At 42.1% G+C, this 19,823-nt stretch overlaps 1 protein-coding gene across 3 annotated transcripts in view; it reads left to right on the top strand.

The window, feature by feature from the left end:
* The window catches only part of LOC144055004 (receptor tyrosine-protein kinase erbB-4-like), a 202,741-nt gene that overhangs the window by 143,646 nt on the left and 39,272 nt on the right, over nucleotides 1–19,823 (top strand). For all 3 annotated transcript variants that reach the window (XM_077570553.1, XM_077570560.1, XM_077570544.1), the window contains exons 7-16: nucleotides 191–332; nucleotides 2,824–2,937; nucleotides 6,352–6,478; nucleotides 7,469–7,542; nucleotides 8,079–8,169; nucleotides 8,442–8,647; nucleotides 10,108–10,240; nucleotides 14,626–14,719; nucleotides 16,863–17,017; nucleotides 17,609–17,653. In XM_077570553.1, coding sequence (XP_077426679.1) covers nucleotides 191–332; nucleotides 2,824–2,937; nucleotides 6,352–6,478; nucleotides 7,469–7,542; nucleotides 8,079–8,169; nucleotides 8,442–8,647; nucleotides 10,108–10,240; nucleotides 14,626–14,719; nucleotides 16,863–17,017; nucleotides 17,609–17,653 — 1,181 coding nt within the window. The remainder of the gene's footprint in view (nucleotides 1–190; nucleotides 333–2,823; nucleotides 2,938–6,351; nucleotides 6,479–7,468; nucleotides 7,543–8,078; nucleotides 8,170–8,441; nucleotides 8,648–10,107; nucleotides 10,241–14,625; nucleotides 14,720–16,862; nucleotides 17,018–17,608; nucleotides 17,654–19,823) is intronic.

The raw sequence follows: 19,823 nt of genomic DNA, 5'->3' as shown, positions 1-19,823 counted from the left end.
GAAGCATGCTTCACACATTGCGTAAAAATGAAATGCTGCCGTAATAGTTTTTCATTCACAACAGCTTCTGTGAGAGAATTATGACCTTCCGATGGCCCCCGTAACTCCCCAGCCCCGCATGGGAGCTCGCACTTGTAACCTGTACAAACCCCGGCTTATGTGCTTTTTTTCCCCCCTTCTTTTTTCGCAGGCTTGCACCAATTTCAACGACAGCGGCGCATGTGTGACCCAATGCCCTCAGCCATTTGTGTATCAATCCACATCGTTCCAGCTGGAGCACAATCCAAGAGCCAAGTATACTTACGGAGCCTTTTGTGTCAAGAAATGCCCGCGTACGTTCACTTTGGATCTTTACTTCGGCATGCTGACGTGGAATCACTGAATTTTAGCAGCAAAATAAGTGAACGCGTGCTTCCGGTATTCCGGGACTTTAATAACTTAGACGAGGTAATGTTTCGTGCAGAAACAGAAGTTTGCGAAAACAAGCTATAGAAATCAAACAGCGAACCGTAAGCAGCAACTGAACCTGATAAGATATGACAAGAATATAACTGGTAGTGTTAAATGGCAAGAATCAAAGCTGGATGGCAACACTGAAAAAACATATCTGTTGAGTTCGATTTTTCTGTTGATTGAAACAAAAATTGGCATGCTGATTTTTCTCGATTTTTCTGCACAGCTAACCCTCCCGATAAGCAAAATTCCACTGATTAGCTATCGTAAGGCTGTAGTAAGAAGAGCTGTTTCTGACTGGATTCTTGTCCAGCTATGTGGCAATTTTTTTTTGCGGTCGCAACTGAAACCTCCCAATAAGTCAGTAGCCTATTAACAATATCAGCTAAACGGAAAGCTAGCATAGCAGGAATTTGGAGGATCCCAGCTGAATTTTCTGTTAACATTGCAACCATGGGCATACCGTGGTTTTTTTAACACCTTCTGACTCATAGATGATTGCAGTGGACATGACATATTTCTGTGTCCAAACCAATAAAACACATCATTTGGTTGATGTCAACACAGCCATATTTTCCTGGCGTCCACTATAACAAATCATTTAAAAAATTAAAATTGCATGTTGTTCATAGGCTATGTGGGAAGAGAGTCAGAATCAGCACCAAAAAAAAATGCCCAGCACCAAAAAAATGTGTGTCTGAAGCTACTGTTAATTTAGTTTACATACATAGACATTTATTTCATATTTTATTTCGAAAACAAAGATCCTATAGCACAAAAACGTGGCGTAATACAGGAAAATTTAGATCAGTTTTGCACCCAAAAATGAGTTAAAAACAGCTGTCAGACCTAAAACAACAAAAATTGGGTCACCGTACATTCAAATGGACCTAATATTTATATAATAGATGTTTGTCCACAAACAAGATGGATATAACATATAATGGATGGATACATCCCCCCCCCCAAAAAAAAAAAAAACACACAACATACAAATCATGTAGAAAAAAGAAAAAAAAACATCTCCCTGTACTCAGCCGTGGATGCAGCACTTTAAACCGGCTCAGACTGCGGTACTTGCACACAACATTTAATTACACCAAAGGGACACTGTGAGGTTCCAGGTTCCAGCATGGCCTTCTCTCTCCTCCCTTTGCTCCTCTCGATGCGCAGGTGTACTTTCAGCTGGCAAATCTCTGCATCTATCTCCTTTGGTGAAGCCAAACCAAGCTTACATTTGTCATTTCTGCCGCTTGTATCTGCGACCTTGTCCTTTGCGTCTCTGCCCAGAGCTTGTGACGATAGATGAGAGTGTCAAGCAAACTCATCTGCTAAAGTCAGAACATTGCCTTTTGGCTCGCCATTTTTTTCCTCCACATTGTCTGTTAATCTCACAACTCTACTAAAAATAAAAAAGAAATAAAAAAAAGAGCCTACCCTACCTATGTCTCGAATTTGAGAGAAAAACTATACCCAACAACTTATTTTTGAATAAAGAAGGGTTTGGTGAATGTGCCGTACTTTCAACAAGGTTAAGACGGTACGCGCACAGTGACGACACCTGGAAAACTAAAAAACAACCAGACCAAAAAATTCAGGTTGCTCTATAATAAAGTGATTGCATATCAATCCACAGCCCTGGAAATATATTCCAAAGTAAAATCAATTCATATGCATCTGTATTCCTCCTTCTCCACTCCTATTCACACTATTTTCAAGACTCAATAAATGCATCAGTCATAATGTGCTTCTGCATGAAATATGCGGAATGTCCAGGCAAACTGCCATACATGAACATCATCTACAGCCGCGGACCTGTACCTTTGGACCGGGCCGCACAGTTGAAAGAATAAAGAAAAACTTACTGTACTTCTGGTTAATAGATTAGCCGAGGCTTCAAAATATTTTATTTTGAAAAGTGACCAGATTCTCTCTGCTTCTGACGGACTCTTGACACATGTCAAGATGCTAATCATCTCAGTCGCGTTTTGTTACCTTTGTTATGCTAGTGGACTTGCGTTTGTTGTCGTAGTCTTTTATTAATCAGCCGACGAACAGCCAAGCACCCCCCCCCCCACACACACACACACACATACCCTCAACCCAATGGGTTCCCGGTCCGCCAAAGTTGTGGACATGTATGAACCGGTCTGTGGTGAAAAAAAAGGTTGGGGACCACTGATCCACAGAGTTGAAACGATTACGTAATAAGCTTTCACGTCTCCAGCCTTGCTGACCTTATCTGCAGCAGCACACTGTGTGTATTGGATCGTAGAACAAATAGGATGAAAATAGCATCAGTTGCCAGTATCAAGGCATCCTTACTCTGTATGATAATGAATGCAAACATCTTCTGTGTGCTTATGTCAGATAACTTTGTGGTGGACCACAGCTCCTGTGTCCGAGCGTGTCCTAGCAACAAGATGGAAGTGGAGGAGAACCATATCAAAATGTGCATTCCCTGCAGAGACATCTGCCCCAAAGGTAAATCCAAAGGAGGATCAAGTCTTATTTGGATTGCGCATCCATTTCCTGCTCACTTCGACCAACAAAGCAGCTATCGTGCCGATACAAATTTGTACGCGTTGTCATGGTTCTTCACTCTGAGCAAAATGTGTAGTAAATAATAGGTTCAGTTGATTTTTTTTTTGGGGTGTTTGTTTTTTACACATGTGAGTTTGTGTAACAGAAAATGCCTTTAGCAAGTAACTATGCCCAAATAACACATTATGAATGTCATTTTATTTTAACAGGCCTCCTTATTATACTTACTAACAGACGGAATACGTCGCCAGACGCTCTGCCAACGGCATTCCACGTAGTGACGGCGCTTCATACATTCATCCGTCCGACCCCCAGCCACTTCCCGGCTTCCGATGTCAGCTTGCTGTGTCGATGCCTTTAATCAATCAGTGGTCTTGTAAATAATGACTGCGGTACTATTAGCCAAAGTCTGCATGAACGTGACAGAATACGGACAGAGCATGTCGGAAAAGCAGGACATCAAAAGTCAAAGTCAATCAACGTGATGAAATCCAAGAAGATTTGGAAATCAGAATTTGACACCTTGTGTGGGTCCGAAAAAATCAACACACACCCGACACTGGAGATGTGATCTGAAGCATTTCAATTGCTGACAATTTTGCTTCGTAAGAAGCTCATAAACGGGCTCAAGCTAAAACCTTCTCTCCAAACAAACGGAAGGATCTCACTCCACCTTCACAACAGAGCTTAGCTCTAAACATGAAGGTGTGGCGATAACATAGTCAATAAATGTACGCGTTTGACACTTCCGGTGGCTCTAACTCTTCCATCCTGACGAAAGACGACAAGATGGCCCAAGATGGCGTCTGCATCAATCCCGTCTCAGGACAAATGTGTTTTATGCGCATTCTTCGGCAGCCTCAGCCGCTCTTCTGCATTTGCCGGCTTTGTAAACAGCTTAAGCAGCTGTGCCGTTTTAATCCAATAGCTTTATGATATCGGATCAGCAGTAACTCGTGAGAATGACTTTGAAAGCTTTACATAAAAATATGATTTAGTGGCAACACTGACTTACCTTGTGTAACAAAGGCCCGAAATAGGACTTATTCCGTGGATATGTGAAATCGACATTTGTGTCAGCTGATTCTCAATATGGTTGTTAAGATGGCACCTTTTTCAAGTCAGGTGTTCGCAAATAAATGGACCGTTCAGTCTGGCTTGGAGAGTCCAAAGGTTGCCAAAGTGCTCTTGCAAACTTTTTATTTTCATTTTTAATTTTTAAAAGAGCATCATCAAATAGATTGCATTCCACTTCTTACATGCTGCCGTGGAAATTCCTTTTTGAATATGTTGGGACTGATTTTGTTTGTGTTTGTTACAATTCACTCTGTTGGAATAAATAGCGGCTGATACAAAAATACGACAACTTTTTAAAAAGTAATTGAAATATTTAAAATCATTTAAAATAATAATAATTTAAAATAGTTATTGAAACCTTCAGTCATACAATTTAAGAAACAATGATGACATCTTCTTTCTTTTTTTTTTTAAATCCTGTCGATGGCATCCTCCTGTTCAAATGCATTCTTGAAACCTGCTGTTGAGATTCGTCATTGGCCGCTGCAACATCTCAACTGGCATAACTGGGATTACAGCTTTGTTTCTTAATGTTTTAAGGTTTCAATTACTATGAATATGTTTTTTCTTCCATCCCTCTTGGTTTTATTGGATTGTTAAACAGTTCCCGTTTTATATATATATATGTATATATATATATATATATATATATATTTTAGTGCTGTCAAAGTTAAAGCATTAACTGATTAATTAATCACCAAAAATATTGCATTAATCATGATTTAACGCAGATTAATCGCACTATTAATTTTGACTATAGATGATCCTTTAGCGTGACAGCGGATGGCTACGTTTAAGGTAGCAAAGGTTGTTTGAGCAATAAACATAATGACATGCATTCAAGTCAAGCATTTAATAAATGTTTGCGTAGGACATTTAGAATATTTGTTCATGTCAAAATATTGGGGCCAATTTTTTCCCCCATTTTAAATTATGCAAGCCATTCATTGGTTAGAAAAAGAGGAGGATGAGCGTGTGCAGTGGATTAAAAATGTTGAAGATGTCCTCATAACATTAAATGTCAAAAGAATTAACACATAACCGGTGCTCTTCAAATTTGACGGGAAAAACATATTGATAAAAAAGCCTTTTTTATAAAGTGATTCATCGTGATTAATCAAAATTCTAAGATGTGATTAATCTGATAAAAAAAAATGTAATCGTTTGACAGCTCTAATATATATGTATATATAGTCCTGTCAAAGTTAAAGCATTACCTTATTAATTAATCACAAAAAAATATAACATTAATCATGGATTAATGCAGATGAATCACTCTTTTAATTTTGACCACAGATGATCCTTTAACTTGACAGCGGAGGGTTACATTTATGGTTTGAGCAAAAACACATAACGACATGCATTCATTAAAACCCGTGGGCAGTATTTTATTTTGAAATGGCTTGGTCAGACCCATCAAAAAGCCCAAAACGGGTCACAATACCGCCTAGGGGGTAAATGACATTAAAGCATTTGAGAAATGTTTGTGTATGACATTCAGAGTGTTTGTTCATGTCAAAATATCAGGGTCATTTTTTTTTTTCCAATTTAAATTATGCAAGTAATTAACTGATTAGAAAAAGAGGAGGATGAGCGTGTGCAGTGGATCAAAAAATGTTGAAGACGTCCTTCTAACATTAAATGTCAAAAACAGGTGATCTTCAAAAAAAATGTTGATTAAAAAAAGCCTTTTGAATAAATTTTAAAAAATGTCATTTTTTGGCCGCTCTAATATATATACACAAAGCGGTATATAAAATTAGTGAGAAGCGTGTGTATGAGGCTTCATATGTGGATCTCTTCACAGTCGATCACATGAAGAAAGTCCTACCTCGTTCCGAAAGAGAAATATTCAATGAAACACAAAAATGTGCTTCGGTACCTCTCAAGGGTTAATCTCTTGGGTTCCATCGTCATGCAGCAGCGAGAGCTTAATGAGGGATAGCCAAAGGAACTGTGGGAAATGATAACAAATTAACATTTCAGATATGAAATTGGCTGGTATAAATCAAGATCAAAAAGGGGTTACGGCGTTTAATGCCAGCCGTATTCATCATCGCCGTTCCTCGCCTTGGTCAGACACACACGGCGGCGATTGTAATTAATGCAAATGTGACGAATTTATTATGCGCAGTTATTGGCTTTCGTCGGAAGAATTTCAATGGGTGGCCTTCGCCTTGCATCAACGTGTCATTTGGAATCAGGCGCCGCCCACGTCAACACTTGGGATGCGCAGGAGCGTAAGGAATAACGTATGGATTGTGTTTGTCTTGCCAGTGTGCGACGGCATCGGGACGGGCGTCCTGCAGTCCCATCAAACGGTGGATGCCAGCAATATTGACAAATTTGTCAACTGCACTAAAATCAATGGCAACCTCATCTTCCTCATCACTGGCATTAAAGGGTGAGCTTCAAACCACACACTTTTCACTAGGGATGTTCAATAACACTTTTTTTGTGTACTCAATTCACTGATTGCAAGAACCGATACCACTAGTACTTTTGTCACATCAAATTTCCCCAAAAGAACAAAGACAGATCATTTGAAAGAAAGATCTCTGTTTCCCAGGAGAGATTTTTTCCCTTCAAATGCATGTGATTAATGGCAATTTTGATACGTGTCTTCCATCTGCTCCTTTTCATTTTTATTTTTATTATATTGTACATATAATGAATTTTCCATTCTTCTGATTTCAAATTTGTACTTCCCTATTGTAAAATGGCCACAAGAGGGCGGCCGTCATCGTGAGTACCGAATATGATATCTTAAAATAAGGCTGGGTATCGACTATGGGTGCCCAAACACAATTTTTTGGGCCGATCACCGATTTTTGAAAAGTCTGAGCTGCATTTTTTTTTCCCCATAAGCAACATTCAACGTGCCATTGAACAATACCTGTGAATCAACACAAACGGGTAGATTTCAACGGCACATCAAGCAGTTCTCACAAATCAAAATGAAAAGCCGATCCCAATCCCGGCCAATCGATCGGTGCATCCCTTGTATCGGCCCGATACTGATACCTTGTATGGTTCTCACCCATCCCTACATTTTACATAGAGTATGATTTAGCCTAATAGAAATCTTGATAATGCAGATGTATTAGTTTGTAGACCTGAACATGTGCAAAAAGAAGCATTTGTACTTGCTTGAAAGCAAGTCAAAAGCAGGATGGAATAGGGTAGCAAACAACTTCTTTTGTGGAGGAGGTCAGTGCGAAATATTCCCGGTGCTGTCACAGTGACCCGAAGCTCTCCGAGTGGACCGAATGGAAGTCACGCGGACGACTTTGGTGTAAGAAGATGTTTTCCAGCGTGTCGCCCGCATATACGAGACGAGCTTGCACAATATGTTGAAAATGAGTGTCGGATTTTCCGTGTGTGTTGCCTTTAGGGACATGTATCACGGTATCGGACCGCTGGATCCCGAGCGCCTCAACGTGTTCCGCACGGTGAAAGAGATCACAGGTGAATGAGTGACTTTGGAAATAATGGCCGAGTGTCATGACGCGACCGTGTGTCCCGTGAGTGCGTGCCCATTAGCAAGCGGGGACTCTAACGGGATGAGCGATGCCTCGTATACAAAACGCTTTGTCATATTAAAGTGTGCGTTGCAGTTGAGCCAAACGGCTAATGGAGCGAAACTGCATTTTCATAATGAAAAGCCAAGCAATAAGAAAGAGCAATGGCTTCTCTGCCTCGCTCGTCCTCAGCTTTCTGGCTTTAATGTCATTTCCACACATGCTGATGCCGTATTATCTGTCATTAAAACCCGACGCCATTCAACAAATTGTGCAGTATATTCAATCCAGTCTTTTAATTAGTCCATATTGTCCATTTGCTTCAAAGAATTAGCTCTTGCTTGAACTTTGCATAGCCACCAAAACTCATAAAACTAATTCGATTTGTGAGTTGTTGTTTTTTTTCCCCATCAAATGTAACCCCATAAAGTGACAGGAGCGCATGCACTGGTTACGGAGGGATTTTCTTAACGATGTCTTCAGGTTACCTCAACATTCAATCTTGGCCCGAGAACATGACCGATCTGAGTGTTTTTTCCAACCTGGCGACCATCGGTGGGAGATCCCTTTACAGGTATGAACACGTTGCCATGGAAAAGCTGTAAGTACACTGACAAGAAGTTCGCATTTATATGACTTATAGGATCAATGAAAACGGCTTTGTGTGTAAAAAAAAAGGCTTTCATGGAGGGGATGCAAAGGAAATGACCTTTTACTTTATTTGGATATTCATGATGTCAGAAGAGTTTTCTCGGGACAGCCTTTTGTTTTTGGAGAGATCATATTTGCACTTTCCTCATTTGCACGTCCCCGACGTCATCTCGCCTGCGATGTCGCCCGGCGCAGCGGAAGCGGAATCTCCCTGCTGATTTTGAAGCAACGCTGGATCTCCTCGCTGCAGTTCCAGTCGCTGGACGAGATCAGCGCCGGCAACGTCTACATCTTCAACAACAGCCGCCTCTGCTTTTACAATACCGTCAACTGGACTTCGCTGTTCCGGACGCCTACCCAGAAAGTGCTGATCCGCAACAACCGTGACCCCAAGGAATGCGGTGAGTAGCGACGGCTTTATTGTGTGTCCTTGTTTTTGTAGCCGGACCGGTCCAAAGTACGCTTTATTGCTTTGTTTCCATCAAGCGATACGGTTCGGTTCCGTTTGGCATGATAAGGTTCGAATCGGTCGATACTGATGACTTGACAGGCATGTAAAAAGCACGACATTATTGCAGCTTGAAAGCGTCTCGTCAATGAATGATTATTGAGCAATTGCAATAAAGAAAAATGATCAAGAAAGTGAATGAGCAAGTTGTGTGCTTTGTTGCGATCATTTTTTAAATGACCAAACTGAACTCAGCTGTACTGATTGGCAGAAACAGGAAACGAGATAAAAGTACAAACTCAGGACAATGGAATGAAATACTACATCCCAAAGTGATTTGTACGGAAGCTGGCAAATACGCAAATACATTTTTCCCCATAATACCACAAGGGAATTGACTTGTGCATGCGCAAATGACTAATTAACAATGTTTACGTACTTAATTTATTATGGTGTAATTTAGGCCAAATGCTAAAAAAAAATATCTATCCATCCATGCTCCGAACCGCTTCCTCTTCACTTGCACGTGCACAAGTCAATGCCCCGTGGCATTATGAGAAAAAAATGTCAAATGGAAATCATGCACTGTAAATATAATAATAAATCATGAAAATGATGAATTAACAATGTTTACATACTTAATTTATGAGCGTATTGGTATAATGTAGGCCAAATGCTAAAAATATATTTGTTTTTTTAATTGTTCACATGCAGTCACTGTGGCATTGTGGGGAAGTAATATATCTATCTATCTATATCTATATATATATATATATATATATATATATATATATATATATATATATATATATATGCCAGTCAATAATGTCTGCTTCACATTGGCAGTTCCACACTTCCGTAAATTGGCACATTCTAAAATGCATAGATTTATCCACAGTGTCTTCCAAATGCTTCTCTATTCGACAATTTCTGGCCATTGACTGTTGACGCAGGGTTCGATCCACCACCTGATGACGCTGGTGAAATCAGGGGGTCTGCGGTTGACATTTGATGAACAGAATAGATTTTTTAGTGTAAGGGCTCCCATTCATGGTTATTTTTGGACTATAAGCCGCTCTTTTTCACTTGCATTCGACCCTGAGGCTAATACAAAGGTGCGGCTTATCCATCGAGGGGGCGCAACATAAAGGAAGCGCAAGAGCGCCAGGCGGAGCAGAACAAACCAAGTGAGCAGAAGGAGAGACAGAATGAGAGCGAGACCCGGTGCGGTAACATTACAGTGGGGTGCGGCTTATATGTGGAACAAACTTGAATATTCCCCAAATGGAGCTAGCGCGGCTTATAGTCCAGAAATGACTGTATATGCTCACACACTGAGTCCAGCATTTCCCGGATATTCAAATTAGAAGACACACAATTTGGGTTGTAGTTTGAATCTGTTTCCCTCCCCAGCCCAGCAGCGCATGGTGTGCGACCCAATGTGCTCGGACGAAGGCTGCTGGGGCCCGGGGCCGGACCAGTGCCTCTCCTGCCGCCACTTCAGACGGGGCCGCACCTGCGTTGAGTCCTGCGATCTTTTTTACGGGTGCGTAAAAGGTGCAAAAATGTGTCCTCATTCAGGTTGACTGTTCACAAATGCTGTAAACGAGCTGCAAAAGCATTTTCCACAATGCCAGATCTTTATGGCTCCTGAAGACGCATTCATTCCCTTGCAAGCAGGCACACTTGACAAGCCGTGGAAATAAAATCAATTTAAGCAGCTTTGATGTATGAGAATGAACTCAAAGTGTCCTCAAGGGCTCAGAAGGAGCGTCTAATTGCCATTTGCTGTGAATGTAATGAGATGAACCGATACCAAATGTTGCACTCTGAGTAGGTCATGTGCACAGCGGACCGGCCATTGAGGAAAATTAACTGGAAGATATTGTTGAATTGTGATATTTCATTACAATTTTCCCAAATGAGCTCCAAGATGACTGACTGACAAAGGCCACATTTGATGTTACGTTGGAGCATGAATAATTCCGCTCAGGTCATCGCCGGATGCTGCCAGGAGGCGCATCAAACGAAAGAGTGAAAACTCACCTGAGGATAAGATCTTTGTAGATGTGCTTCCCGGATTCTTCCTTGCGAATGAAGCAGGAGATGTTGCGAATCGCGGCACTCGAAAGGAACTGTCTGAAATATGGCAAATCCCGGCTGCGGCCGCAAACAAGATCACTTTTTTGAAAGTGCTCATGTCGAGGCTTTGTCACCCACGGGAGGCGGAGGAGACCAGACGCCTCACATTTGCGCACAAGGTTCGGCGCTTGAGAGCGAGCAAAGCCTCGGTCATGTTGACTTGTTGCTGGTCCTTCTCGAGCACCGTTTGTGGGAGGGAAGCTTTGAAGTTGTCGGGGAAAACAGCTCCGTGCCAAAGCTTTGAAGGAGACTGGCGAGGGAGAGACTTGTGGCAGGAGCGGCGGGGGGCGGCGGGGGGCGGCGGGGGGCGGCGGGGAGCGGCGGGGAGCGGCGGGGAGCGGCGGGCAGCTCCTTGTGCTGTAAACACAGCAACGGCCAAGCATGGCAACTTGACGTTCCATTTCTTCACTCTCACGTGTGAATCCAAGAAGAAGAAAGAAGAGGTGCTTTATCAGCACAAAAATGCTCTAAATACACGAATGCGACCATGCTTGATTTGCCGCTCATCATACGAGCTTCAAAATGCCGGGGAGCTCTTGGAACTCTTTCTTTCTGCATCACACAAATATCTTTCTTGCAAGTCATAAAAGTAGTATTAATATTGTTCTTCAATCTCATTGGCGATAAATGACGATACGTTATACATTATTAGGGCTGTCAAAGTGAAAGTGTAAACTTTGTAGCAAGGCTATTTTAGTTAACAGAAACGAACTAAAATTTAAAAAACGATTTTGTTAACAAAGTAAAATAGAAACGAAAATGCTTTTTAAGAAAAAAAAAACGAACTGAAACTACATTTCATGTTTACAAAACTAACTAAAACTAACTATAATTATAGCGAACATTTCCTTGGTTTTAGTCTTTGGTACCGTTATTAATTTAATACATGAGCCTTTGGGGATGATTTTAAATGTGATTTTAATTAAGTACAGAAGTGATGTCATCTAGCAGCAGCCAATAGAAAAGCACTTTCTGATTATGCCTCCAATGGCTCGACTCGCCTGCTTTTTAATTTAACTCAGCCCAAATGCAACGCTAGGGAAGAAATGTGTGTGAAATGATGTTTATTAAATATTGTGCATAAGTAATACAATTTTCTTAAAAAAGGAAAAACAATATTGAAACTAACTAAAACTAAGCATTTTTTCAATAATTAAAACTAATAAAAACTCATCTCTATTTCCCAATAGAGATTTTTTTCCCTTAAAATTGCATGTAATTAATGGCAATTTTGATACTTGTCTTCTTTCTGCTCCTTTTCATTTTTATTTTTATTATATTGTATATATAATGATTTTTCCATTCTTCGAATTTCAAATTTGTACTTCCTGATTTGTAAAATGGCCACAAAAGGGGCAGCCGCTGTGGTGAGTACTGATATTTTGAAATAAGGCTGGGTATGCCCAGCGACACAATTACACCGATCTTTAAAAATGGCTCGGCTCGCGACTGCTTTTTCATCTCACTCACCTGAAATGCAACGCTTGGAAAGAAATGTGTTGCTTTTTTTTTTTTATATATATTGTGCACAAGTAGTTCATTTTTTTTTTACGAAAACCAATATTGAAACGAAGCATGTTTTAAATAACTAAAACTAATAAAAACAAACAGAACCACCCTGAAAACGAATTAAAGCTAACCAAATTTATAAAACAAAGCTCAAAAACTAAATAAAATCAAACTAAAATGAAACTTCCAAAACAATAATAACCCTGGTTTGTAGATACATTTAAAATGTATAACTTAGTTTATCAGAACAGTCACAACTGTGTTTTCTGAATTGATTTCACGCCGTGTGGCAGGCATGTAAGACTTGTTAACTCCTAGGCGTTATTGTGACCATTTTTTGTTTTTTTGCTGGTTCTGACCAAGCCATTTCAAAATAAAATACTGTTCGCGGGTTTTAAGGAAAGATACAAAACAGTCATAATAAAATAAGTCATAGAGAAGATCATCTGCCCTCTTTAGCTTTTGCAGCACTTGCTTGTTTATCGTCATCGTTCCTCACAATGTGCACGCTAGAGCGCTTCATCGACTTCCAAATCTCCATCAAATATATTTCGACTTGTTGGATTTTGAACCTCGCTCTCTCAGCTAGCCTCTGTTGCACGTTTTCATTGTTACTGAGCAAAGATACTTATTCCCATTAGTTTCTACCTCTGTTGAATAAAACAAAGGAAGAACAAAAGGGAGAAAAGGCGCACAAGGAGGGAAATGTCTGATGGTGTCCAGTGAGGGTTGCAGGGTGGATTAAGGAGCCGTTGAATGTGTTTAATTAAAAAAGTTGCTCCGGTGGGTTGGCTGGGTGGGGGGGGGGGGATGTTGGGCACAGTCTAATGCAGGGCTAATCCCTCATCAGGCGAACCCCCCCGTGGGGCAGTGGTGCGGCCATGAAGGGGCCAATCAATGAACTGAATAGAAATAACTGGAGAGAAGAGCGCTGCCAAGGTCTTTGTCGTTCTCCCTCTGCGTCATTTCCCCCAACATTTAATTCCCTCCCCCCCAAAAAAGATTTCTTCACTGCCTGGGCCTTTTCTAAAGAATTCCCCAGGATGCAGTTTCCGAAAGAGAAATATGATTACTCCGGAACAAGGAAAAGGAGAACGATGGAAAGTGAGCAATGGGAGGTTTTTTGGACTTCATGGAAAAGAGGATTGTGTTTTGGGGGGGCTGCGACAAGCTGCTGCAATTGTAGCGAATCATCAGAATTATCTCATAAAAGATCCTCTGACTTAGCCCAAGGGAAAACAGGGATTTCATTTTCACTTTTATTACTCTTTAATGGGATCCAGTTGAACCCGTGAGTGTCTCGTTCTTTACTCTGAGATCCATCAAGACACCAAATTTGTCCGGATCACATAAAAGTATTTTGTTGAGTCTCTCTTCGAACCGAGAGCGGCGCTTTAATCAGCCCTCTCCTGTGAGAGAGACGCCATGTTTGCCGCGGCGTGAGCCTTCCTCACAGGGCGTCCATCAGCCTATCGATTGCACTGATGGCAAAAGTGTTTTTGATCAGCGGCACTTGTTATTGACAGCCCTCACCTCGGCAGAGAAGCCGCTTGGAAAAAGCAGGATCATTTGCTGGTTTGGACACAAACAAAGGAGGCATTTATGGATGGAGTGGATATGCACGCATGGGCCGATATGTGACGCAGCCCCTGCTGTTGTAATGATAGTGAATAAAGCCAATATTTGCCTTGAGCAATGGAACAACAAAAGCATTATTATGGACTGCATCTCTATAAAGTGCCTCAACTTCAGAAGCTGCAAAGAAAAGAAAATACGTACTTGTGCAAAGCATTTCCTTCCCTTTCCTTCACCCTCTCCTAATCAAACACTGGCCGCTCCCTGGAGTCTTCCCCGCTCGCTCGTATCCTCCCACCAGCTCTACCGCCTCCCTCAGCGCATCGCTTTGTGTTTGCCACGATTTAAAAAGCTGTTCATTATTCATAGGCCTTCCTCTGTCTGCCTATTGACCAGCTTGAGCCTTTAACTTGATCAAATAGTCAGTGGCGGATTGCGGCCCTCCCTGCCCTCAAGCGGAGGGCACTCTGGCAGTCGTGGCAATTTCAAGTCCGGGAGACCAGCGCGGGTAGAAGAAGGTTGATCTGTGCCGTCCGCATGCGTGACGGCACGTTGCTTTCAATCAAAAGGCTCCCATGTACGACTGGCGCTCATGTGCACACGGCGTACTTGAAAATCCACACTCGGCGTGCTCAGATCAATATTTCAACACGCTTTCAAATCCATTAGAAATACGTCTCAATCTCTTCCCTTTCTCTCAATCAGGGAAGTGCGTGAATTTGCCAACGGATCCGTGTGTTTGGAGTGTGATAGCCAGTGCGAGAGGATGGACAGTAACACCATGACTTGTCTTGGACAGGTAAGAATCTTACCTTTGGGTGACCAGATGTCCCGATTTAGTCGGTCTTGAGTCTTGTCCCGAGGACTGGCGGATTTCGCCAGCCCCGTCGTGTTGTCCCACTTTTACGCAGAGCCCGTCCCGGTGTACCATTTGTTTGTTTGTTTTAATCCAGTCCGCCAGCCAATTGTTTGGGCCACGTGTCACTCACACAGATGTCATCGTGATTCTCATGATAAACCAGTTCAAAAGGAATTCAACTGTTAAATTCCTTCCTATTCACTTTCACATTCACGTTTACGTCATACCGCAACTAAAACAATTTCCTGCTTCCGTGCATAAGAATCATGGGAAATCGTCAGACGGAATGCGAAGTGAGCGCCCTCTGGTGGCGGGTTTCCAATGTTACAATAGTCACCGTTTCCATCCAAATGTTTCGAAATTTTTAAGCACTTTTTGTGAAAATGCGCAAAACGGACATGCAACTTATGCCATCTGTTCTTCTTCTCCGCCGCTGTAGGTGGCGCAATACACCTTTAAGAGATGTGATCCACCAGTAATTTAAAAGAAGGAGGAAAAACAGGAAGCGACTGCGCCGTGCAACAACGTTGTATGAGTTTGCTTTTGTAATTCTTGATCAACCGTAGCGTTTCTTTGCGGTTTTCCATTTAAAATAGCATGAATAGCCGCTTCTTTAATTAATTCCAAAAAGATTTCTGCTTCGTCGTCCCCCCAAACATACCTTACTTTATCGTCCGCCATTGCTTTGTGACTACAAACGTACGTGTGACGTCATATCCGGTCAAAACATGTGACGTGTATCCGGTCTTGTCAGCGTTTATTCTCAAAACCTGTTTCCATAGCCAAAATTCACAATTTCCTTTTTTTCTCGATACGCTTCAAAATCCACCCCCTCCAAGCGTAAAAACTTTTTTTGCGAATTTTAGGCCCTTTTTCAAATTTCTAGCATTGGAACGTTGTGGCAACGATTGTGGCAAAAATGACTTCCGGAGAAAAAAGAAAAGATCCCCTTGCAAAAATAAATACAAATAAATGCTTGCTTTCAACAAACCATAGCTGCAAGGAGAAGCAAAATAAAAAAAAAATGATCTTACTGCACTCGCGTTTAATGACCACTCTCGCATTAGATGATCTCAAGTTGCAGGGTGAGGGGATCCCAATTTTTTTTCTGGGGTAACTTCATTGCCACAAATATCGGACCAAGCAAAATAGGTTGGATAACGATGATGTTGAATTTACAGCCATCGAACTGCCAACCAAGACAGCATTTAGCATCAGCTAAAGTAAAAGCACAACCAGCAGTCACCAGATTGACCAGCGATTCAATTTGATGTAAATAGTTCTCGGTGAGAATTTGTTGTATATTTGATGTGTCCCACTTTTAGTTTAGAAAATCTGGTCACCCTATTTTACCTGTGAGTCTGTTGCAAGACTGAATGCAGGTTAATGTGAGCATGAATGATGACTGAGTGCAGAATTAAAATAGCTCCATCAGATTTGTTTGTGTTCCTCTTACACTTTGAGAAAAACACAGGAAAATCTAATATCATCCACAGGCAATCTTCTACACAAATACATTAGCGAAGCATCTGGAGACACACTCAGACTTCTTCATGTTTTTTGACGTTATGGTTTCACATGCGACCCCAACAAATCCGCAAATTTCAAACTGACTGCAGTGTGGATGAATGTGGGAAAGATGACACTGTCCATCAAAGTGTTCCGACATCACCGAGGCCACAGCACGGCTGTTATTTTGCCTGTTCGTACACACAGCTCTTATTTATTCATGAGCCTGCTGCACTCTCACCACCTGTCATCTCCGCCATCGCCATCCCCGTGCGCTACCTTGACATGACCTGATTTTGTTGATTGCCGCCTTCACCATAGAGGTGTGCCGGAATACACTCCAGGCAATTTGCGCTCGACATGTTATAAATCACAAGGCCCGCCAGCCACGTTAGCCACAGCAGGAAGTGAGCACGTTAACAGGATTTGCCATGTTTCAATGTGCTTCTTTTATTCGTTATTTTGGACGGCGACACTTTAATATCCTGTTTCTTTCACCTGTCTGGCCATCGTTTTGTTTTAGCTTTCTTTCATCTTTTTATTCCCCGCTCAATTGGCCTTTCTGCTGATCCAGGGTCCGGACCAGTGCGTGAAGTGCCTCCACTTCAAAGACGGGCCCAACTGTGTGGCCAAGTGCCCCGACGGCCTGCAGGGAGCCAACAGTTTCATCTTTAAGTACGCCAAGGCCAACAATGAGTGTCATCCCTGCCACGCCAACTGCACCCAGGGGTAAGAAAAGATCCCGCTGCCGGCTCTGGTGCCAGATTGACCACAGCTCAGTCCTAGCGTCAGCGCAACCATTATCCCGTTTCATCTCATGAAGCGTGTCTCGTAATACAAGGACGCGGAAAATAGAAAGAAAATCGGGGAGGGGATACTCCAGACTCTGGCGCAACTCTGTTGTTGGCATGACAACAGCCGCCTTCGTTCTTCTCCCCCAGGCTGTGAGGTCTTCTGGATTGACATCAAAACACCGAGTCAAACATAGCAGAGGTCACAGGTCAGCATGATAGAAGTAATTAGCAGGGCAAGAAACCACAATCAGATTAAGATGAACCGCACCTGCTCACTGTTTGTTGTCAAGTGAGCCAATGTCTTCGCTGTCTTACGAATCCAAATGGGTTGACATTCCCCAACAGTGTTCCTTTGATGTGAAACAAGCAACAACATGGTTTTCTTTCCTGTCATATCATGATGAATGGTCAGCCATGCCCGGGATTTCATTACGTGCTCGGTGACAGCAGAGAAAGACAAGCAGAGGTTTACTCATAACCTGTCCGGCTTTTAATGGACGACGTCTCTGCTTCCTCTGCCCTGCAGGTGCGTCGGGCCCAGACTCCAAGATTGTGTTGGGATGATGGACAGGTAAGGGATCTCGCAAAACATCCATCATGTTGGACGGGGAAACCATTTGCTGCCATTGTCCAAATGCACAAATGCAATCAGAGTTCAAAATTATTGAGACTATATATCAATAATAAATCAAGGGTTGACGTGACCTCACAAATGCGCCTCTGGATCAATAGACAGGAAATTCCTTTGATTGTCAATACAGACGCCCCCCCACCTTACGAACGAGTTACGCTCCGGACGATCGTTCGTAAGGTGAATTTGTTCGTAAGTTGCTTCAGTGCTATTTTTTGTATTATAATTGATGTTTAAAGCCTATATAAGTATATTGAAGGTTTATAGAAGTATGTTTAAGGCTTGTACAAGTAACCTGCATTGGTTTGTACTGAAAAAAACTTTGAATAAAATGAGAGAATACGTACAGTACTGTACTACGTATGTTAGAGAGAGAGAGCGAGAGACACACGCAGTATGTACATGTACGTAATAAGATCAATAAAATGAAGTTGAACTTACTTTTGGAAGATGTACTCGATGCTTAAGGAGATGATGGAGGAGGAGGATTTTATATCATGAGAGATTCTTCGTCGTCGTCGCTGGAATCGGCTTCAAAAGTTATTTCCTGCTTCATGGGGACCGGCGTTTCTTCCTCCTCCTCCTCGCCACGTTGCTCAGCCTCCAATGAGCTCTCACAGCGCCAAGCGGCGGTATTAGCGGCGGAAAGAAGCACTACGCGCAATACAAAATCCAACTTACAGCATCTCTTTCCGAATATTTTTCGACATACTGTACGCGCAGACATGTTGGTATGTACCGTTGTTCGTAACTCGAATGTTCGTAAGTAGGGGAGCGTCTGTAGTGTGTTAGTTCGCCTGGTAAAGATTGGCTTCTTGCTAACCTCAACAAGTCTCCAGAATGACATGGAATAAAAACAATCACGAATACAGTGGACAATGTGGCACAACAACTCTATTAGCGTGCACATAAAAGGAAGTTATTTTAACAATTAGAGCAAATGTGACTCATTAGGATTGAGCCAAAACAGCGCAGTAGTAAGAGAGTATCCATTAAAGTACAAACGAGCGCTTGTACTCGCCTCTGGGGGCTTCGCTGCTCACATAATGGTGCCGCCTTTTATCTGGCGGCGACCCCAAGTCTCCTGTTTGCCTGTAAATCCTCTCCTCCTAATTAGAGAAGTCCTTCCCGTTGTCTCACCTTGTGCCGGCGGACTGTCTGCTTCTCACCCTTCTGCTGTCTTCTTTCCAATTCCATGACACCCTGCCTTTTCTGCTCTTTTCTTCTTGGCCCAAATCCTTTTTTTTGCTTTCCTTTTCCACTTTCTTTCACATTTTATTTTGCTGTCCTTTTCACCTCCTCTCAATTCTTTTTGTGTCTCCTTGCGTCTCCACCCTCGCCGACCTAATGGTTCCAAACTGCTGCATTACTATTCACAACATGACTGTATATCTCATTATGTTGAAACCCAAAGCCTCTTTGTTAAATTCCAAGCGCCACCCCCCTCGCTCTCCTATTGAGGTCCGCCGCAATCGATACAGCACCTCACGTCGCTGCCGTAGCGCCGTGCTACACGAATCTTCCATTAGTCGCTAATGGCCTCGGCAACAAATAGAGTTTTGAACGTCAAGTATGAGCTAGCAGCAGGTGGGGGTTTTTTTCTTACTTTTTTCGATTTTTCCAGACACAGGATCCATGTGCATAACGCACCCTTGTAGATACCGTATACAATCATTCAGTACATCATCATACAGTATAGAAGGAGAAAACAGACAAAACAGGGACAGTGCATCGACATTGAAAAATACAATAGTACCATATCGTATAGGTCAACCGTGATAGGTAACCCTTACGGTCCATCTCAGCAACTCAGGTGTGTGTTTTTTTTAATAACAACAAATGGATGGTTGGAAGTTGGTGCCTTTGCCCAAAATAGTGATTCTGATTAGGGCGATAGATTAACATTTAAGTCAGGATACTTAAACAGTTTTGTTCCATTGGTTCTTAATGGGCACATACAAGTATTTTTCTCATTTATTAATGAGCCACAGCAATGTATGCTATAGTAATAATAGCCAAGTAGAATTAGTGCTAGCTGCACATTGGCTAACAGCTATCGTCGACAGTGCTCTTTTTGTAGTGTTTCATTGTTTGTTTACGCGCCATTGAT

The sequence above is a fragment of the Vanacampus margaritifer genome, chromosome 1, assembly GCF_051991255.1.
Source record: "Vanacampus margaritifer isolate UIUO_Vmar chromosome 1, RoL_Vmar_1.0, whole genome shotgun sequence".
In the NCBI taxonomy this organism is placed as follows: domain Eukaryota; kingdom Metazoa; phylum Chordata; class Actinopteri; order Syngnathiformes; family Syngnathidae; genus Vanacampus; species Vanacampus margaritifer.
This window is presented reverse-complemented; position numbering and strand designations above follow the sequence as displayed.